The sequence below is a fragment of the Seriola lalandi genome, unplaced genomic scaffold, assembly GCF_002814215.2.
Source record: "Seriola lalandi dorsalis isolate HSWRI2012SDOR001 ecotype SW California unplaced genomic scaffold, Sedor1 jcf7180002043079, whole genome shotgun sequence".
NCBI lineage: Eukaryota > Metazoa > Chordata > Actinopteri > Carangiformes > Carangidae > Seriola > Seriola lalandi.
Window position 1 is genome coordinate 1 of NW_019513647.1, and position 781 is coordinate 781.

Consider the following 781-nt stretch of genomic DNA (forward strand, 5'->3'; position numbering starts at 1 on the left):
GATGCCCCTTCCCCTCAACCTGCAGACTCCCCTCCCGCTGTCATCAGGGTGTCCCTCATATTTACCTTCATCACCGTCTCAAACATGGGGATGAGGACAAACTTGATGAAGCCGATCTGAGCCGTGGGCTTGGTGACCTTCTCTCTGTCCATGAATGGAGCCACAGGAAGTCCCTCAGCCTTCTCCCTGTCGCTCTGAGGGACAGTAGCACATCACTGTACAGCTACAGAGTCATCATCTGATGGATATCGATTTTTTATCAACTACTGACACCACACTGAGCCTGTAAACACAGAAACCATCTCACTTTTTCCTCTACATGTTTCTGCGCCTTTTCAGTTTAAAACCATAAACACAGACAGAGAAACTGTCCCACTGTGGTGGACCCACCTGCATGAAGTACTCCTCCAGCAGGCAGTCCACCCATGGCTCAGCCACCTCCATGGGCCGCACCTCGTTGGAGATGTCACAGCACTTGATGAGCACCATCTTCAGCTGCACAGAGCACAGGGTGTGAGGTCGAAGGTCACCATGAACACAAAGTTATGGGCTGAGGTGGAAAAGTCAAAATAACCTCCTCTCTAACCACTTGTCCTAGACCTTGATGGAAAACATCATGAGGTCAAGGAAAGATGAAAGGAGAATTCACCAAAAGAATCTGACTGCACTTCCACTAAGCTGTTTTTTTTCTAACTTTATATATTATATTATATTATATTATATTATATTATATTATATTATACAATGTTGTGACAAACTAACAGCTGTATCTTCTCCTGCA

General features: G+C 45.6%; 1 protein-coding gene across 1 annotated transcript; it reads right to left on the reverse strand.

Annotated features, from left to right (window-relative positions):
- Positions 1 to 19: 19 nt before the first annotated feature.
- LOC147819826 (high affinity cGMP-specific 3',5'-cyclic phosphodiesterase 9A-like) lies at positions 20 to 632 on the reverse strand (the record flags this gene model as incomplete). Its single annotated transcript, XM_087170437.1, has 2 exons — positions 391 to 632; positions 20 to 194 (listed from the first exon to the last, which is right to left on the reverse strand). Coding segments are annotated over exons 1-2 (274 nt in total), but the record flags the coding sequence as incomplete, so codon positions are not given.
- Between the last annotated feature and the right edge of the window lie 149 nt (positions 633 to 781).